At 39.3% G+C, this 18,530-nt stretch overlaps 1 protein-coding gene across 4 annotated transcripts in view; it reads right to left on the minus strand.

Annotated features, from left to right (window-relative positions):
- Positions 1 to 18,530, minus strand: part of LOC135460415 (nipped-B-like protein) — a 169,560-nt gene that overhangs the window by 131,328 nt on the left and 19,702 nt on the right. For 3 of the 4 annotated variants that reach the window (XM_064737228.1, XM_064737225.1, XM_064737226.1), the window contains exons 2-5: positions 12,536 to 12,679; positions 10,716 to 10,881; positions 9,495 to 9,625; positions 902 to 1,001 (exon numbers count right to left, since the gene is read on the minus strand). In XM_064737228.1, the coding sequence (XP_064593298.1) occupies positions 902 to 1,001; positions 9,495 to 9,625; positions 10,716 to 10,881; positions 12,536 to 12,599 (461 nt within the window). In that variant the 5' untranslated portion in view covers positions 12,600 to 12,679. Of the gene's footprint in view, positions 1 to 901; positions 1,002 to 2,161; positions 3,243 to 9,494; positions 9,626 to 10,715; positions 10,882 to 12,535; positions 12,680 to 18,530 lie in introns of those variants that run through there. The other variant, XM_064737227.1, reaches the window with a different exon arrangement.

Here is an 18,530-nt window from a genome sequence, read left to right on the forward strand (position 1 = left end):
TATACAAATTTCTTATTTCTTTTAGAAGACAAAGGGAGCTGGGGGTGTTTAGTCTGGAGAAAAGAAGGCTCAGGGGACACTATCATTGAAAGGAGGTAGCAAGCAACACAGCAAGAGGAAATGGCCTCAAGTTATTCTAGGGGAGGTTTAGATTATAGATCAGGAAAAATTTCTTTACCAAAAGGTTTGTCAAGCACTGGCTCACACTGCCCAGTGAAGTGATTAAGTCACCAACCTGGAGGTATTTAAAATGTGTGTACATGTGTCACTTAGGGACACGGTTTAGTAGAGGACCTGACAGTGTTAGGTTAACGGTTGGACTTGATGATCTTAGAGGTCTTTTCCAACCTAAATGATTCTATAGGTACATGCTACTTGCTGACACTCAAAGTTTGAAAAAGAACCCGAAAGTTGATGAGAAAGCTGATGGAAGACTGGCCAAATTACTGGACCTATCCTCCTCTGAGCAGCCTTTTGTATAACTGTTACAACAGTATTCCATGTTTTTACAAGCCTTCTTTTCCACCCTTCTGTCACACTGGTAATGTTATACATGCTGGAACACATAGCCTCTTCTCTCCAATTCTCCTGCCACAGGTAGAAAATAGCTGTAGCGGTGTCAGGAGGCAGGGGTATTATTTTAGCGGGAAAGAAAGTTTGCCAAAATTATGTGAGGGAGGGACAGCAGGGAATTCTGACTAATCAGAATACAAAGATTACTCACTAGCAAAACCATGTTGCTTTTCCAGCTGAAGAAACTCACCCTGCTGTCAGACAAATGCAAAATATATCCTGACACTGATCACCTTCCATTCACATACTTGCAAAAAGAATTGACTGTCACTGTAGATAGAATTTGCAGTTTGCTGCCCATCCCACCCCATTTAAAAGAGAATGTTACCTGGAAGGGCTATGTGAGATAGTAGTTTGTTGATAATTAGAAGATGCAGGACTACCTCTCATGGAGTTCTGAGAAATATTAAACTGCGACATCATCATCCCTATTAAGAAGATAGCAGCATTACTTTACATGCATTTCCTTTTTAATCAATGAAGTCTCTCATTTCAGAAATTATTATATACAAAGAGATTACAAACTTTACAAACATTAACATCTTCTGTCTACAACTGTTAGAAAACATTTTTAAAAGATTGATTTCATGTAAGATGTCCATTTACACCATGACATAAAAAGCATGTTCCCTAAAGGAGTATTAAATCAACAATAAATGTCAACGGCAGTTCCCCCCTCTGGTCCTTAGCTAGTAAATAGTAACATTTTATAACAGGCCACATACTCCACACCCCAGACTTGTGTGTGGAGTACTCAATGTGCCAATAAGATTTGGAAACTTCACAACAACTCAGAACACAGAAAACTTATCTCCCATTTTTAGATCAAGTACAACAAACAATCACCTCAGGCTGAGTGGTGCAAGATATTCTCCCCACTCCCCTAATTCCCTAGTGGTTCCTTTCTAGCCAGGGACAACAGCTTTCAATTCCAGCTCCACCACACTTAAAAGGAATGTTATCAAAGAAGGTGCTGAAATATTTTCAGTTGCAAAGAACCACCAGTATCCCATCTGTAGTCTCCAGCAGCCTGTAGATTGCCACAGCCATACTTTGAAAATTCAGGAGTTGTACTAGATGGCAAGCCACAAGTACCAATGGCCCTGGAACTAACTTGCATCTTTATTAGGGAGAATTTAAATGAATCTTTTTAGTTTTCTCTCTTCCATACAGATATAAAGAATTTCTAACCACCACATAACACTGGAAATTGAAATGGTACAGGTACACAAGAACTTATATGACTTTGAACCAGGTGATTTTAATGATAGAATTTAATGTCTTGTAGCTAAAACAGCATCAGAATTCACATACACACTTGTGGTTTCAGTTCAAAACCGGGCAGAAAGACCAATTTCGTGTTGTGGTTTATGTGCGCCAATTCAAGATTTCCCCAATTTGAAATTTTTCCAGCCAATGCACTAAAGAATGTGGTAGGTTTGGTGCTGGCCAGTCACCAATACACTCATTTCCTGCTGTGAGACAGGATTAGGAGAATGGCAAAGAAGGCTCAAAACTTTAAGAGGGTATAAAGAAAATTTTATTAAAAGTAACTAGAAGGAAAAAAGTAGTAAGAATTAAAACAAACCTTTCACAACACTTCTCTTCCCCTCACAACCTTTTCTTTCCTACAGACAATGTAAAGAAACCACACCCAAGATTTCCAGTCAGTTTACCACCTCTAAAATAGTCTTTCTTCAGTTCACTGAGGGAGAGAAGTCCCTCTTGTTAAGGTTATAGAGACTTCTCCACAAGAGGAAAGGAAACAGTTCTCTCGTGGCTCTCAATTTGTCACGCACAGCAGCCACCCAGGGAATCCTGCCATCATGAAGTCTTTCCCATTTCCACAAGCCTTCCCACAGCTTGTCAATGGGCCACATCTACTTATGGGGTATTGTTCTAAAGATGAGCTGTTCAAAGGCAAAAGTTCTCCTTATTGTCTATTTCTAAAATCATCTTCATCCCTGGGAACAGAGATCTTCTTCTCCTGGAAGCACAGGACTACTCTTCTCTCTTCCTCTGTTCAAACTTCTCATGGGATCACAGCCATTTCAACATCTGCTTATCTTAGCATGGAGGCCTTTGCTCGATATCAATTTGAACACTTGCATCTCCCCATAGTTTCATGCGTTATAAGGAAAAAGAGTTCTTTCTCCATAGCTTACAAGAGGATTTCAGCTCCAAAAACAAGGCGTCTCCTCCTCCCTCCCATCTGGGACTTAACTTCTTCCTCACTGACTTCTATGTCTTCATGCTGTTCCTTTACTTGCTTGCATCTTGTTCCTTTCTCTCACTCGAGGGAGGCTTGAAGCACTGAAAGGGTTAACATCCCGTCTAGGGCCTACCTGACCCGCCGGTAACTTGTGGAGAGAGCTGCGGCTGGGCTGTGTCAGGATCGGCCTCATGGTTGGTCATTGCTTTTCTGCACAGGCTGCAGGGGTCTCAGGTCTCAGCCGCGCTGGGGGAAGGGGATTTGATCATAAGATCTTCACAGCCACGGCCAGCCCTGCTCCGGCCTGGGCTCGGCAGCCTCCCCGCCTTCCTGCCCGGCCGCTGCTGGGGCCCGGCCCGACCCGACCCGATGGGGGGGGCCGGCGGGCGGCCCGGGGAGAGGTGAAGGGGCCCGGCCCGCGGCAGGACCGCCCGGCCCGGCCTGGCCAAGACGGGGCGGTCGGGGCCGCCACCTTCTCACCGACCGGAAAGAAAATGAGAGAGTTCCCGGGTTTTTTCGTCTTTAACATGCGTGTTTCACAGAGGCGTGTCCAGCTTCTCAGTGGTTCAACAGACTGTCAGTTACACAAAAAGCTTTACATCACTTCCCTGAATTTCCTCCCATTCCAAACCAGGACAACGCTGCAGCTTGGGAAGCCACAGCAAGTGATCCAAAGCCATGGGTAAAAAGCACATCAGCAATGCAAATATTTAAACCTAAGTTTAGATAGACGACTGACTAATCCAGAGTGTTTGGGAGTCATCAATCTTTGTATTACTATCACTGATTTCAATTACTGCAATATGCACGCAAGCAAAGCTAGTTTCAGAAATCTTCCTTGTCATCCTCTTTTCTCTTCCCCTCTCCCCAACAGAGAAGTGATGGAATTAAGCCATTACTACGTCCTGGTAGGTATGAAGTGCTGCATTCCAAGTATATTAGCCCAGATAAACTAGCCCAGAGCAGGAGTGAAATTCTCATATTGTGCTGGAAAATAAATAAATAAATAAATAAATAAAATAAGAGACCTCCATACTTTAGTACAGAGGACATTTCATTGCCCAGAGTAGCAGAAGTGGACTCCTCAACTCCTGCAAAATTTGATTAAATGAACATTGGTTGCCTTGCACAGAGGCAAGTGAGGAAGAAACTCCCGAGGTGCTGGAGGCAGCATCTGGCATGCTCACTGCCCACTCACCTCTCACAGCCACTCTCACCACAGCTAGGTAGTAGTTAGTCAAACTAATGACCCTTAACACTGATGTACAGAAAGCTCACAGAACGTGCCAGTATGAGCATGAACTATGCAGAAGTTTCATTTTATGCCTAAAACAAAGATTGCACTTTTAAAATACTTGAAAAATATCTCTTTTCTCCTCTGCAAATTTAAAACACACTTTTGGTTTAAAAAAGTATGACAGAAAATATAAAAAGTAATACATTTTAATGCCATTTAAAAACCTAAAACTTATTCTGAGACAGGCAGTTCCCACCTCTTTATCCCTGTAAGGGGAGACAATCTAAATAACTTCAAAAAAAACAACCAAACAAAACACCCTAAGTCCACAGTGCCCATCCCCCCTCCCCTTGCCCCAATAAAACCCCCCAAGCAACAACGACAACCAACCAAACAAAAAAATCCCCTACCACGACAGTCTCTAAAGTTTTCAGACAGATAACAAGTCTGTCTAATAATGATGTAATGAGAAAGTAGTAAAAATAAGCCCAAACATTTAGTTTAAAAAGGAGTTGAAATTAGTCTGTGGTCATTAACACTAAAATATCTATCTTCTTGTACATTTTTTACACTGTTGTTCATATCACTAAGCAGCAGATATATGGCTCCACTGTGCATTTCCATACCTTAAAATACTTAAGAATTTCTTTTAAATGCAACTTTAATTTTGATTGTTGGTAATGTGTAGAAAGCAAAGGGAGACGACCCATCCTTTGATCAGCATCGAACTCCGATTTATTGATCCCACTTACACACTTTTATAGTGGTGTCAATCAAGCCCATACATATTACAAAACCCGAGCTCATCATTGGCCACAGATTACACACCAACCCCTCCTTTTGTTTTCAGTACCTGTGGTTTGTTATTGAAACCAAGATTTGTGTTCTCACCCTGATATGAAAGGTTCTCAAGGCCTCCATGTTTGTCTCTTTTGCTTTCCCAAAACAGCCAAGGACAGAATGTTTACCTGTTATGAAAAAACGGCCTGAGAACTCTGCTGTTTATGGAACTGTGCCTGAGAACCTTATTATTTACAGAAACAGGCTTGGGAACTGCTGCTTACAACTGCCTTTTACTTTTCCACCAGCTGTATATTTTCATGGCCTTTTTTCCTTCAAGCCACGTCTGAGCAAAATTCTCCAACAGTAATGCTCAGTTTTGAGAAAACATCATCCTAGTAATAACATTCACACAATCACAGGATATGGGTCAAGTTGGAAGGGATCACAGTGGGTAATGTGGTCCCGCCTCCCTGCTCAGAGTCATCCCAAAACACATGTCACAAGATTGTGTCCAGATGGATCTGGAATATCTCCAGTGAGGGAGACTCCACAGCCTTTCTGGGCAATCTGTTCCAGTGCTCGGTCACTGCACAGAGAAGTTCTTCCTCAAGTTCAGGTGGAACCTCCTGGGCATCAGTTCCTGCCCGTTCCTCTTGTCCCATTGCTGGGCCCCACTGAGCTGAGCCTGGTCCATTCTCTGACCCTTCCCTGCAGACACTGACAGACATTGATAAGGTCCCCTGACAGATGACTCCTCTTGAGGCTGAACAGCCTCAACTCCCTCTGCCTTTCCTCATAAGAGAGGTGCTCCAGTCCCTTAATCATCCTCACAGCCTCTGCTGGACCCACTCCAGGAACTCCACGTCTCTCCTGTTCTGAGGAGCTCAGAAATGGACACAGCATTGCAGGTGTGGAGAGGGGTAGGATCACCTCCCTGACCTGCTGCCAATGATCTTTCTAATGCATCCCAGGATTCCATTGGCCTTCTTCGTCAGAAGGGCACACACTTGTCCATCAGGAGCCTCAGGTCACCCCTAGCCTGTACTGGTGCCTGAGGTTGTTCTTCCCCAGGTGCAGAACTCTGCATTTGCTTTTGTTGAATTTCAGACAGTTCTTCTCTCCCAACTCTCCAACCTGTTGCGGTTCTTCTGAAAGGCTGCACAGCGCTTGGGGGTATTGGCCAGCTTTGTATTCTTAACATATACTCCCAGTCTTGAATGTAATTTTTTTGGCTCAGAAAAAAGGGATATGCGTAAATCCATTTTAGCATTCCTACTGCCAAAGAATATAAAAACACAGCTCCAGATCACAGAAAAGGTATTGTATGATTAAACAGTATTACAGCATCATGCATGCTTAAGCAAGGATTGCTCACCAACAGGCAATTTTTAAGTTAAATATACACTCTTATTGAAAGCATATGTCTACAAAGTTTTTCCCTTTTATGCATTAAAATGTGCATTTTAATTCTTCTATAGATGGAAAAAAAATGAAAGCAACTGATGCTTAGGGAAAGATGCATAAGATTTTAATCCTCAAAAATGCACAAGTAAATAAAGTGAATTTTAAGTCCTTTCTACATCCTAAGCTATGCTATGAAGACTAACCTATTGCAATATGGTATTTTAGCTGATCTAATAGATATCTGCTGAAAGACAAAGCCAGTGTTGAGAAGAGAAAAAAATATTATGAAAACTGAAATTAAATAATAGCCTAATTTTAAATAAATAATTATGATAGCACCCAGAACTTTCTCTTTCATTTGATTAAAAAGGTCTAAAATAAAATTAACATGTTGTCCCTGTACTGATGCTGCACAGTGATGTGATGCAGTCCGTTCAGACAACCTAGTAATAGAAAAGAGTCTGAAAACTCTAATTAAAAATCTTATCTGTATGAACCCTGTTTCAGCAGTGGGGCTGGCTATTATCAAAATACATGGAATAAAGGTTTGAATGGTTTGAATACTTCTGCTACTTTACCTGAAACAAAATATGCCAGCAATTTGGGGGGGGGGGGAGGGGGAAGGTGGTGCATCCAGGATACAAAACAAGTATTCAGATAATACATCTTCCTTGCACTTATTTGTTAATCATAACTAAAACCAATTCTTGGTCTAAACTTAGTGTTGAGCTACAAATCAATATGACTGGAAAAAACAGCACAGAATTCTGCTTGTGCTTTACCTTATATTCACATGTATTCAACACCTAATATTTAGGTTTCTGAAGAGGCCTTTTTTTCCTGACAAATTGTACTGAACCAAGAATTTTATGCCACGTTTAATGTAATTCTGTAGCCAGGTGATCTTTTTGATCTTGCATTAGAAAAGAAGGCTGAAAGAAATGAATTTAAATTCAGTTTGTCCATACAAATGCTGGAACTGATGCTGAAGGGATCATGGTGTAGAGGCCCCCTCCAGGCAGAGTAAATTGACACAGGGTCCCAGTGCCTTCTTCTCAGTTCTGGGCATTACAAATACTGGATCACAGTACCCAGCACTGACTTCACCACATGCTGGACTCAACAGAAGGCAAAAGGACAATATTCAGAAAGAAGACAGTAAGGAAAACAGAAAAGATGAATTTGAAATACTAGAAAAGAACATAAATTTCATTCTTATGGTTGGCAAAATGCATTACATAAGATCTCTACCAAACTCTCAAGTGTTCTACAAATCATGACTTCACAGAGATTACAAAATATGTTCAGAAAGCAGAAGAAAACCCAACCTTTGCTGCCAGAACACATCAGTATACCCTCCTTTGGCCTAGGAGATCTGAATGGGATGTACTAACAGCTAACATGACTGCCACCATTTGCCAACATCTAGCTTAAAGATCCTCCTATTTCCAGGTAAGAGTATGGCATAGAAATGAATAAATTTAAAAAAAAATATGGCACTTCATCTAGCTTTTCCAAACATTCATTACAGAGCCTTCTTCCTCTCAAAAAACTTTGTGTACAGCTATACTTTTCTCCTCTTCCCCTTTTCTTTCAATGGTTCCAATTTTACACTTACATTTCAATGTTTGCACTGGTACAAGTATTCAGAATTATGTAAAATAAAATTAAATATTCAAGGAAGATTTAAAGTATGATCTCTTTTGGTTCTCTGAAAGCATTTGGTTAACTTTATTAAAATGGCATTGACTATTCTTTTAAGTTTTATGTTCAATTGTTTTTTAATTCTGTACTAGTACCTCCCTTCAAGCATAGGCAAAAACACATTAACTAAAGATAGGTGGTTTTATTTCAATAAGGATTATTCTTAATCTATCGAATCAAGCAGCAAAAGTGTTTCCCCCTCTGAAGCACAGAATTAGCAAAAATTAGAAAGAAACTAACTTGCTTTATCTTCTTTCTTTCAAAAGCCTCTGCTGGAACAAATAATTTCATAAATAATGCCTCCCTTTTGCACTGGTAAATAATTATTTTACTCTACAAAACTGGTGGCAAAATGTGTGTTATCACCATTATTCTCATACTAGATCAAAAAAATCACACCATTGTACCAGCTATTAAGAAAAAAAATGAACTCTATCCAAACCAAAACCAAGACAAGTATATGTTTTTTGTGGAACCACTGTGCAAAAACTGTCAGGACAGTCACAACTCTTCCAGCAACTGGAAAAATTATACTCTGCAACAGCTACCTCCAAACCCAGAACCTGGAGACTCTTTTCATAGTTGAAGTTTCAGGATATATGTATCAATGACCTACTAAATATTTAGCACTGCCTTCCACATTTTCATTCATGGAAATTTTTGCATTCTTTCAAGGAACATTATGTGTTCTGTCCTTAGCAACTTCTTTTCAAATGTTGTATTGCTTTTTACTCATTAGCCTAGGTGAATTAACTTAATAATCTAATTTTTTTTTTCCCCCTCCAAAAATGCCCTAACACTTTCTGTTCCCTGTGGACTCCAGTAACACTTCTATTTATATTTCTACAATGCTAGCGAAGCTTTATCCTCACATGGTGCAAACTCTGAAACCCCCCCTACTCATTTCATAGTTAGGTATTTAAGAATATATTTCAGGTGCAAATGAAGAAGTCTCCAGATCTACAAGTAGAATCTGTCCAATAAATCCTGTGCTTGGTCTCTCCCCTTTTCTATCTTTGCTATCCATCAGTATATCTCACTAAACCTCAGAAAAGAATTAGTTATCGAAACAGTAAAATCTGTAGGGCATGACAAATTGCTGAGAAGAGGAATGGTAAGGAGGAGATGTTACATATGGTTCGTTCAACCTTATTCTTTACCTCAGGACTATCAAAAACTACCACTACAGTGATATAGTTTAATTGTACAGTTTTTCAATACAGAGCAAGGCCTTTTTTCCCAACTTCAATTTACTAAAAAAAAAATAAATAAACCTACCTATAAAGAAATTCAAATAAAATTACTTAAAAATAAAACCCAATAACTCATCCTAGAAATTAAACTTAGTAGAGAAATTCAACATTATTTTTTACAAAAACACCTAGTAGAGTATATTTCTGTGCTTATTTTAATACAATCACTCTTAGAAGATGTCATGACACCTAGATTTTTATCATTATCAAATACAAGATAAGGCATAAATATCACAGTTGTGCTCCCTACATATTTGTGGTTAGTATCAGCCCCCTAAACTTACAGAACAACATAAAAAACAATCAATCATCAATCAAAAATCCTTACCGCTTTGCACCCCATATCTGTTTTGCATGCTTTTCTCCCTGAAAACATTAGGATTCCTTGCCAGGACAGCCTGCAGCAAGACTGGTATATCTCCCTCCGGATCATCACTGCCGAGGTTATCTTTCAATTCTCTGGAATTGTGGAAGTAAGCAAATAAAGAGGCAAATGCATTTCCAAATTATAAGAAACCATGAGTCAAGTAAAAAAACCCAAACAACCACAACCAATCAAAACCAAACCAAACAACAGCATTTTACTGTTAAAATACAGAAAAAGCCCCCACCAAATCTGCACTGCACCACTGTTCTCTAAATCTACTTTTTTCCTCTCATGCTAAAGGAATGGTAGAAAAGGCATTCCTACTAGTCTTCAAAATTATTTTCTGCTAATAAGCACTTATATATACATGGCTCTCAGTTTCAGACTATTATAACACTTCTCATGTCCATTTCTGTATTGTGATCTTCTCCATAAAAGAATGCTTTGTCATAACATCCAGAAAGTACTACTGTAGAAGTGAAAATAAGATAAGCATAAATGTATGACATTTACATTGCAGCCAACCATTTTGAAAATCTTTTATTTTAGAAGGCGAAATTGACATCACAGGATTCCCTTTGAACCTTCAAAAATTTTATGTAAATGTATCCATATTTTCACTTTTTCTTTGCATTGATGACTTTGAAGAGCTACTTTCATTTGATCAAAATAACAGATTGGAACATGTAGGAAAAAGGGCTGTACACATAAGACAATTTAAAGAGCCTAACTGAAAAATGAAAATACCAAAATACTTGCTGGTTCAATTCTTAAATATTTTAAGTTCAATATCTAATCAGAACTGACATAGATCTTGCATGGGTGTCTCAAAAAAGTATCTTTTTCTGTAATACTGGGTATAAAATTTGTCAGTGCACATAAATAACGAAAGTGGGACACAAATGACTTTTGCACAATTGATACCACAAAGTTTGCACTCCTAACTAGCAAGAATAGAACAAGCAGCATACCTATTAAAAAAATAGTTATGCATAAGGGCTGTCAGACAACTACTAGCATTCCAACAGAAACAATTAATTCTTATACTGCAGTAATCTGCTAAGTTAGCCTAATAAAACACCTGCACCTTCTAATTTTCACATACTAACACCCTTCTCAATTCAGTTCAGTTTAAAGTAATAAGGATGGTGATCTGATATAGCTGAAGCTCAAAATACATACATGTGATCTGTTGACACCTGATTGAGACTGTGGATGAGCTGTGAAACCAAGTTTTCATCCCTGCAAGCCAAAAGGCAGTTCACCTCTTCAGCTATCCGTCCATTGAAAAGCAGGCTTTTTGTTGTGGTAGCAGGTAAAGGTGATGGAAGAGGCAGCTGGTTCAAAACTGTTATCAGAAAATAGAAAGGAGTTCAGAATTATTTCATGAAACACAAGCATACAAAGATGGACACCTTCTTACTCCCTCATGATTACGAAAGAAAATCTGACAACTACATCACTTGCATTAATTACCTTGAATGTGCCTTGAAACTTGGAAAAATTAGCAAGATCAGCGAAACATTTATTAAAACAGTATAAATTCAGCTAGTTAATTGAGCCTACTCTACTGCCTCTACTCATCAAGTCCTCCATGTCTTTAGGGCAACAGGACTTGTCAATTCCAGTACCCTCTTTTTACACAGAGAGAAATAAGGTGAAGCAGTGACATGCCTTTCTCTTTCATGCACCCCTGACTTTCTGAACATCAGAGAAATATGACAGAGAAGGAAGCAAACACACCTAACACAAGGGCTGATCCCACCACAGGTAATCACTGTTTTAAGAAACTCTTGCATCAGAAGTCTGGCCAGTGACTTCTACTAGTTAAGTATTTTGCCTTGAGAACCATACCTGCAAATAATTAGTGCTGGAAAACTGTCCATAGCCCAGAAACTTATGATTTGCATCCTGATGGACCATTATTATACACACATAATGGTACATATATACACATATAAATACATAAGCAGCATCTTCCAGTTTAATAATTCAGAATATCAGAAAGACATAAAGTGTTTTTTCCCCCATTGAATACATTTGCTTTTTTTTACTATAGGCAATTAAATTCAATTGCTGGGTATATACTTTCAGTATCTCTTGAAAAGTCTTCAAATTTCAACAGCATAATAATAAAACAAGAGCTCAGAATAAGCACTTGGATCACTGAGTCCAGTTATCCTCACACAGACAACTGAGCTATAAACTCTTGCTTATGCTTTATAAAAAAATATGCATCTTTGTCCCAATTTCTCATATTGAAATGGCTGTTGTAGGACTTCATTATAGTAATGATAAATCTCCTCTAAGTTTCCACTAGAAATTTATTTTTGGTCAGATTATAACCATTTGGTTTTGTGCCAGCATCAGCTTTTAATTTAAATAGTTCTTTTTCTTTCCTTGCATTTTGTCTTCCTGACATATTTAAAGACAGTACACTCACCTCATCTACTCACAGCCAAGAAACAAGGCTCATAGGTTCAGCTGCTTATTTCCATTCTAGCAGCCACTCTTTGCACTTGTTAATTAGAGCAACTTTTTTGTACTTTGTCCAAAACTAAGGAATTAGGTTTCAAGTATATTCAGAACATTCCACAGCTCTCTATCTGAACATCAGTCTAATCATATATCTCTCCAGTGAAGATGATATGTATATTTTAGAGAAGTATTTCATCATTTATATGTTTTTCTTTATTTGTGGGGTTCCCAGTTATGTTACCGAATGATATTCCAAAGAACTAATTCCTATATTTTTTTTGTTTTGGGTTTACTTAGAGGTGCTTTTTTTAACCCACATGTTTCAATTAGCATATTTTGTTTGAATATATTTTTAAAATTCTAGCAAGGACAAGAAATGTTTTAATACCAAATCTGATTTTGAACAGATTTACTTTTAAGAACTTTAAAAATAAAACTATTCTTAGTACTTTTAAAATGCGGGTATATTAAGTGAAGAGGTAGAAGGGAACATAGCAAAGACAGAAAAAAAAAAGAGTACTTACGGTCTGTAAGACTAGCAATCCCTGCAAGAGTAGTGATGGGAACATGAGGCATATCCCCATTCATCCTGAAATTCTGGGATGGTAGCGACTACACAGATATTTTAGTTCAGGTGCCAGCTATCATTACTTCCCATCTCCCAAGCACTAAAAAAGCAAAAAAACCAAACCAAAACACAAAACCAAATTAAAACTCAGTTTACTTAAAATAATTTTAAATTCAATAACATAAATGAAAGACTATAATCTCAAATGCATAGTAAGCAAATTTTGTCAAAAGTGGGTGGAACAATGTAGAATTTAAATATCAAATAGCATTAAGCAATCAAAAGGCAAGCTTCTGAGTTTCAGAAGTAGAGTCCGTCACCAAAAAAGATGCAACGTAAGGCAATCAAAAGACAATTTGCTCAGGTTATACAATACCAATGCAAAAATTGGCAACAAAACTTTTTTTGGCTCATAATGCAGTGGACAGCACTTAATCCATAATCACTTTAAGCAATTAGCTACTATATTCACTTCCCAGTTTTGGAGGAGATATTTTTCATATAAGAAGTTAGCAAAAACAAAAGGAATAATTTACAGGTGCAAATGTCAAATAGTAAGCAAAGTGACAAATACAAAATCTTAGTATATTTTTGTCATGGTTTAACCCCAACCAGCAGTTAAGTGCCATTCAGCTCCTCATTCCCACCACTCACCCACCCCAGGTGGGATGGGGAAGAGAATCAGAAAAAGGCAAAAACCCATGGGATAAGAACAGTTTAATAATTTAAATAAAGTAAAATATACTACTACTGCTGCTAATGAAAAGGGAGATAAAAAAGAGAGAGGAATAAAACCCAAGAGAAACAAGTGACATGCAATACAGTTGCTCACAACCCACTGACCAATGCCCAGCCTGTTCCCGAGCAGTGATCAGCCTCTTCCGGCCAACTCCCCCAGTTTATATACTGGGCACAACGTTCCATGGTATGGAATATCCCTTTGGCCAGTTCAGGTCAGCTGTCCTGGCTGTGCTCCCTCCCAGCTTCTTGTGCAGCTCCTCCCTGGCAGAGCCTGAGACACTGAAAAGCCCTTGACTCGGGGTAAGCAATGCTCAGCAACAACCAAAACATCAGTGTGTTATCAGCATTATTCTGTACTGAATCCAAACCACAGTGCTGTACCAGCTACTGAAAAGAAATAAACTCTGTTCCAGCTGAAACCAGGACAATTTAAAAAACAGTAGTATTTCAAAATTTATCTGAAAATATCTCCTTAATATTAAACATGTAGCAGACTCCATGGAGCTTGCGAGAGCTCCATGGAGGATAGAGACTTAACAGTAGGAACTGCTGAGTCATGATGAGACAGCAAAATAAGCTCCTGTCTTCTGCCTCTCGCCCCACAGCTTATCTCTGTAACCCCATAGGCAACTTTTCCCTAACCCTTACTATTGGACAAGTTTGGATCCCTTTATACCCTATAAAAAGGGGCTGGTTTAGCCCATTCAACAGAAGAGCTGTTGCTGGAACTCTTCACAGATCCCTCAATAAACCATCACTCTGGAACCGACAGGATCTCTCCTTCTCCTCTCTCTCTGTCTGCTTCTGCCCCAGCCAAAGGCGCCCTAGCAAGCAAGCTCGAGCTGAAATCCTAAGAGAGCTGAGAATCACTAAAGAGCTAAAATCACTAAGTTTGATAAGGGTGGCCAGTGGCTAAGAGCTGACTGGGTATTCGGGCACTCTGTCTCCCAGAGGGACTGAATTATCTGGATTGGCTTGCATCTCTCAGGGATAAGCCCAATATCTGGGTCTTATCATAAACGCACTCTGGTCAAACTATTACCAGGTACTGTTTCACCCTCTCAGCAGAAAGAAAAGGTTTAGTCACCACTGAACTATTTTATTTCCTATAAAACAGCATAGTTTATATTCAACTACTGAAAAGGAATTTGTTCATCTAGTTTTTACTCACTATAAAGATCCCAATTGTAAGGAAGTCTACACTATTTAAAACAAACAAAAGAACAAAAACCACCACCAATCTCCCCCCAAAAAAGATCATCACAATAATTTGAACTGCATTTCCAAAACAACAAAAATTTACAAATACCATACATTACAATCCACTATTGTTATACTAATGAAATGAAAAAATTGAGCATATCATCTTCTGAAGACAAAATAAATTAAAGGAACTTGTTCTAGGTACATTTACCTATAATAGACAGACTCCTGTATTAACTTATGAAATAGTAAGACTTCTTCTGTCAGCATTTATATTGTTTATTAAGATTCTGAAATAGTGATTTGTTTATACTAACTTTACAAGTCAACAGTTTTGCAAATTACATATACAATACATATAAACCAAAATATCACTGGCATTTCCTTAATAATCTTTATCTCATTCTTTCTTATGTCACACCAATGACAATATATAATACCACTGCTAATACATATGTACAGATTCCAAGCAAAAAAAAAGAAATAATACTTTTCCTGCACAAAGTTTTCATGAACCAGTGAAGTTAACTTTTCAGTGCTTCCCTATGTACACACAACCAAATTATTTTGGGTGGGAGTGGGGGTGGTGTGGTGTGACAAGGGACAACACAACCAATACACAAAAAACTGCCACCCAAGACTGAGTTAACTTCCTTTGCTGAACCTGCCACAGGCTCATTCCCACCACTAAATTACATTTGCTTGTTAAAAATATAATACATTACAGATGCAGAAATCCAGTTAAGGAAACTGCTGCAGATAGATATATGCTGTGTTTAGGGTTTTTTTAATCCAGGAGAAAACAGCCTTCAAACACACAGAGCAGTTTCAAATGCTACTTGATACTGAATCTTCTTTACCTGAAATGAATACCAATACACAAAGAATTTCAGTTGTTTCTTAGTTCCATAAATAAGCAATTCTTAAAGAAAAAAAAAAAGGGACCTAACTTTTACCACAATGAGTCTGCAACAGCAAACCCACAAGAGCTAACAACACTTTTAGAACTTAAGTTTTCATTTAAAGGTAAGAAGTTAAAGAACACCTTTCACACATAAGTTGTATATACAAGAGACCATGTCCGATGAGCTCTCCTCTCCTAACTTAAACTGCATCAAAACTGATTAAGGTCACATAACTATCCAGTATTATTGGAAATCCCATATGTAACACAAAGACAAGGGGGGGGGAAATTTGTTTACTTTCCCTTCCTGTTCACCTTGGAAAGCTGTAAACATCAGAGACAGTCACTAATAATGCAAGTTCTTTCCTGGTATTACTGCTACAGTAATTATACAGATATTAAATGTAGAAATGGGGGAAAAAATCCCTCCAAAAGTAGACATTTAAATTAGATACCTTCTCCACAGGTACATAAGAAACGTGAACTGGCAAGATCCAGATCCAAGAGTGGAACAAGTGCAGACAGCTAGGTAGGATGGTCAGGGAAAGACTAAGTTTTCCAAGAGGAGAGTAGAAGGGGCTGGTTTGTTTAGCTAACAAAAAAAAGGAGGGGATGTGGTTGCTATGGCTAGGGCAAAGAAGGTTACAAAGGAAGAATGCTCAAAATACCGAGCAGTTAGGGAAGAAAATTGACAGCTCAAGACATGTTACTTCACACAAAATATCAAAATATCACGCAACAATTAAGGGCTTGACAAGTCAGACAAAAACAAGTTTTGTTGTTTTGGTTTTTCATTCCCAACTCTAACGAGTCATTTATCAATATTTAGAAACTTTTGTATTATCAACTTTGTGCAGTAGCTGCTACCAGTAGTAGTGCAGCATTTCTACCACTAGACTGAAAAAAAAAATCTGTCTTGGGGATAGTTTTAATCCCATTCCAGTTTGTTTGTTTTTGTTTTGTGTCCGGAATGGTCACTGCCGCTCCTCCCCTCCCTCCCCGGCTCCGGGAGTATTGTGATGGGTAAGAGGCAACCCGGAATCCTTCGAGGGTTGGGGACCAGGGGCTGCTGCTTCCTTCCCGTGGGGTGACAGTCTCCCCAGCCACGCGGCACGGTGCCTCTGACTGGGTATCCTATTGCACTGTGGTTTTTGCATGGTTTTTGGTTTTGTTTTTTTTTTTCACTTTTCCTTCGGCACTGTGATTGGGGCTTGCCAGCTTGCTTCTCTGCTCCTCTGCTTGCTTGGGAGCCCAGAGGCAGTGCGTGCTACGCCGGGAGCCCTCTCCGCCGGGCTGGCCCGACCCCAGGACCAGCCATCGCCGGTGAGCTATCCAAGGGAGCAATCTCCCACCCAGCCCCCCTGTTTTCTGCCTCTGTTTCAAGGCTTTTTGCTATGCTTTAACCCGACACGCTGTGCCCGCCCGGACACCCCGCGGCTTCTGAGTCTTTGCTACACTTTGTTTGCGACCCCGGGTATGCTCGCCTCTTCTGTTCCAGCCTGCTGCTCCGAGGTTTCCTGCTGCAATCCATTCAGCTTCCCGAATGGCACTAAGACCGGCTGCTTCTTGTGAGTTTGCACAGGAAAGCCGCTTGTCTCTCTTTCCCATCAGCTGATCTGCCATTAACAATGAGGAGAGGCGGCTGAGTTCGCGCCACAGCGCCCCCTGCAGCTGCGGAGAAATCATCACACCTGCCCTGCCCCACCGGGAGTCAACAGTGCCCTGCCGGCTGTGACCATAACTACACCAACAGAGAAGTGCTTGACAGCCGAGAAGGCTGTTACTGGGACTTTTTTTTGTTTATTGTTGCTGCCGTTGTTGTTGTTTCTCTTGTTATACATACTAGTAAAGAACTTTTATTCCTTCTCCCATATCTTTGGCTGAAAGCCCCGTAATTTCAAAGTTATAGTAATTTGGTGACAAGGGAGTCATATTTTCCATTCGAAGGGAGGTTTCTGCCTTCCTTGGCAGACACCTGTCCTTTAAACCAGGACACCTTAATATTAGCTGAATTAAGGAAATCAAAAAACTGTTGCATTGAAAAGCTTTTAAACAATGCATCATTGTTGCAGTTCAAAGAGAGAAGAAACCCAATTTACATATATGCAAAGATAGACTTGCATATTCAGTATATACATATACTCTTGCTGCTTTATAAGGAAAAACAGATATTGTAAAAGACATTCCAGGGAGGAGGAAAATACAGTGCACAAAGGAAGTGATACAAAGAACCCCTTTGAGAAAGAGAAACAGCGAAAGGGCAGCAGATATTGAAAATAATGTATTAAAAACTATCATCATAACATAATATACAATTTTTAAAAAGTGAAACCAAGATAGCAAGGACAGTAATATTGAAAAAGTTTGTGCTACAGGTAATAACTACACATTTAAAGCACTACTTCTGTATGTTATCTTCTTCCCTTTTTGTTGTCTATTATAGATATTCTCATTTACTGCAAATTAATATTCCAAAGAAAATTCCAACTGAAATGTTAAATTTTAAATGTTGTTCATTGGTTGGGGTTTTTTAAAGTGCATTGTGGTTTAACCCAGCTAAGCTCCATGAAGCCATACCCTTACTCCCCCTTCTCCAGTGGGATGGGGGAGAGAATCTGAAAAAAAGGTAAAACTCATGGGTTGAGATAAAGCATATTGGGTCTGGCTAAACCGGATTTCAGCTTTTCATTGGTAACTAGAAAGGTGTTGAGAACACACCAGTGTTTTGGCTGCTGCTGAGCAGCACTGGCACAGCATCACGGCTGTCTCTCCAACATCCCCCCCCAGCTCAGATAGAAAAGCTAAGGGAAGGAATAAGGGAGGGCATTCGTTATTCCCCAATGTTTGCCTTCTGGAGCAACCACTATGCGTGCTGAAGCCCTGCTTCCTGGGAAGTGGCTGAACATCACTCACTGATGGGAAGTAGAAAATAAAATATTTTGTATTTTTTTCCCTTTGCTTGCACACAGGACCTTTGCTGTTGCTTTAGTAAACTGCCTTATCTTGACCTACAAGGGTTTTTTTAATATCTTATTTTCTCCCCTTTCTCTTTCCTCTTGGTTGGAATAGATTCTTGTCCCCTCAACAAAAATACCAGTCCTTC

The sequence above is a fragment of the Zonotrichia leucophrys genome, unplaced genomic scaffold (assembly GCF_028769735.1).
Source record: "Zonotrichia leucophrys gambelii isolate GWCS_2022_RI unplaced genomic scaffold, RI_Zleu_2.0 Scaffold_40_478709, whole genome shotgun sequence".
Classification (NCBI taxonomy): Eukaryota; Metazoa; Chordata; class Aves; order Passeriformes; family Passerellidae; genus Zonotrichia; species Zonotrichia leucophrys.